Source organism: Sinocyclocheilus anshuiensis, unplaced genomic scaffold (genome assembly GCF_001515605.1).
Source record: "Sinocyclocheilus anshuiensis isolate Anshui unplaced genomic scaffold, SAMN03320099.WGS_v1.1 scaffold1569, whole genome shotgun sequence".
Taxonomy (NCBI): Eukaryota; Metazoa; Chordata; class Actinopteri; order Cypriniformes; family Cyprinidae; genus Sinocyclocheilus; species Sinocyclocheilus anshuiensis.
The window spans coordinates 448,286-449,889 of record NW_015540100.1 but is presented as its reverse complement, the minus strand read 5'-3'; the positions used below and the strand labels follow the sequence as shown (position 1 = coordinate 449,889).

Sequence of the window (1,604 nt, the reverse complement as noted above, 5' to 3'; positions counted from 1 at the left end):
TGCGTGTGCGTGAGAGCGTGTGTGAGTCTGTGTGAGTCTGTGTGTGCGTGAGAGAGAGAGTGTGTGTGTGAGTCTGTGTGCATGTGTGTGTGTGCGTGTGTGAGTGTGTGAGAGTGTGTGTGTGTGAGTCTGTGCGAGTCTGTGTGGTGTGTGCATGTGTGTGAGAGAGGGAGTGTGTGTGTGTGTGTGCATGTGTGTGAGAGAGGGAGTGTGTGTGTGTGTGCATGTGTGAGTCTGTGTGCGTGTGTGTGAGTGTGTGCGAGAGAAAGTGTGTGTGTGTGTGCATGTGTGAGTCTGTGCGTGTGAGTGTGTGATTATGCTTTGCTTTTTTATTACTGACAGTTTTAATATTTTCAATAACTTTTTTTTTGTTTAAATATTAGTATTAGTTACTAGTATTCTGCAGTGGTATTGAGAATTGTGGCATTTTGCTGGTCTCTAAAATGTAGATGTCACAGCAACGTTATTTACAAGAAAATATATATTTGATATATATATAGATATCTATAAATAGATAATTCATATAACAATATTGACCAAAATAATGGTGATTATGATTCTTGTCATAATGGAGCAGGCCTAATCCAGACCTGTGTCTGCTGCTGGATGTGGTTCGGCGTCTGTTCGTCAGTGTTTTCTTCCCCTCAGACACATCGACCGGAGACCCTGACGAGGCAGAAGCTTGTCTCTCTGAAGCCGCAGGGACGGTGACGGCAGAGCTCTCCTGACGCTCCTGAATCACAACACATTACTGACATGTTATTAGGCCCATCGTATTATTATATATGTGACCCTGCAGCACAGGTATATTTGTAGCAATAGCCAACAATACATTGTATGGGTCAAAATTATCCATTTCTCTTTTATGCCAAAAATCATTAGGATATTAAGTAAAGATCATGTTCCATGAAGATATTTTGTAAATTTCCTACCGTAAATATATCAAAACTTAATTTTTGATTAGTAATATGCATCGCTAAGAACTTCATTTGGACAACTTTAAAGGCGATTTTCTCAATATTTAGATTTTTTTGCACCCTCAGATTCCAGATTTTCAAATAGTTGTATCTCAGCCAAATTTAGAAAAATTGACACTTAAGACAAGTGTTTTGGCGCAAAAGGGTCATAAGGGTACATTTTTGAAATTGAGATTTATAAATCATATGAAAGCTGAATACATAAGGACATGCCGGTATAAAATTTTCATGTTGCAATTAATTATTATTAATTATTTTGTGCTCCAGGGTCACACACACATATATGCCAGTATCAAATTTTCACGTTGCAATTAATTGCTCATGCTTTTATCACGGTGTACGGTATTATCACAATGTTGAAATTTAGTTTTGAAAAAGTGTTGCCCTAATACAGTATAACAGGTTTAACAACTTTTTCTTATAACAAAAATAACTGACCATTTAAATACAATAAAGCAATACAGAAAAATGTTAAAAATTGTACACAGATTAAAGAGTAAAAGAATAAAGACCAATAGGTATCACTTCACAATTAGACCTCATTAGTTAACCTTAGTTAATGCATTAATCACAATGAGCAATAGCTATTAATCTTTGTTAAAAAATACAAGTCTTAGTTCATGTTAG

At 36.3% G+C, this 1,604-nt stretch overlaps 1 protein-coding gene across 1 annotated transcript in view; it reads right to left on the bottom strand.

The window, feature by feature from the left end:
• LOC107687219 (eIF-2-alpha kinase GCN2-like) overlaps positions 1–1,604 on the bottom strand; it is a gene marked incomplete at its 3' end in the record, with an annotated part of 21,347 nt that overhangs the window by 1,455 nt on the left and 18,288 nt on the right. The window contains exon 6 of the mRNA XM_016484457.1: positions 591–733. Within this exon, the coding sequence (XP_016339943.1) occupies positions 591–733 (143 nt within the window). The remainder of the gene's footprint in view (positions 1–590; positions 734–1,604) is intronic.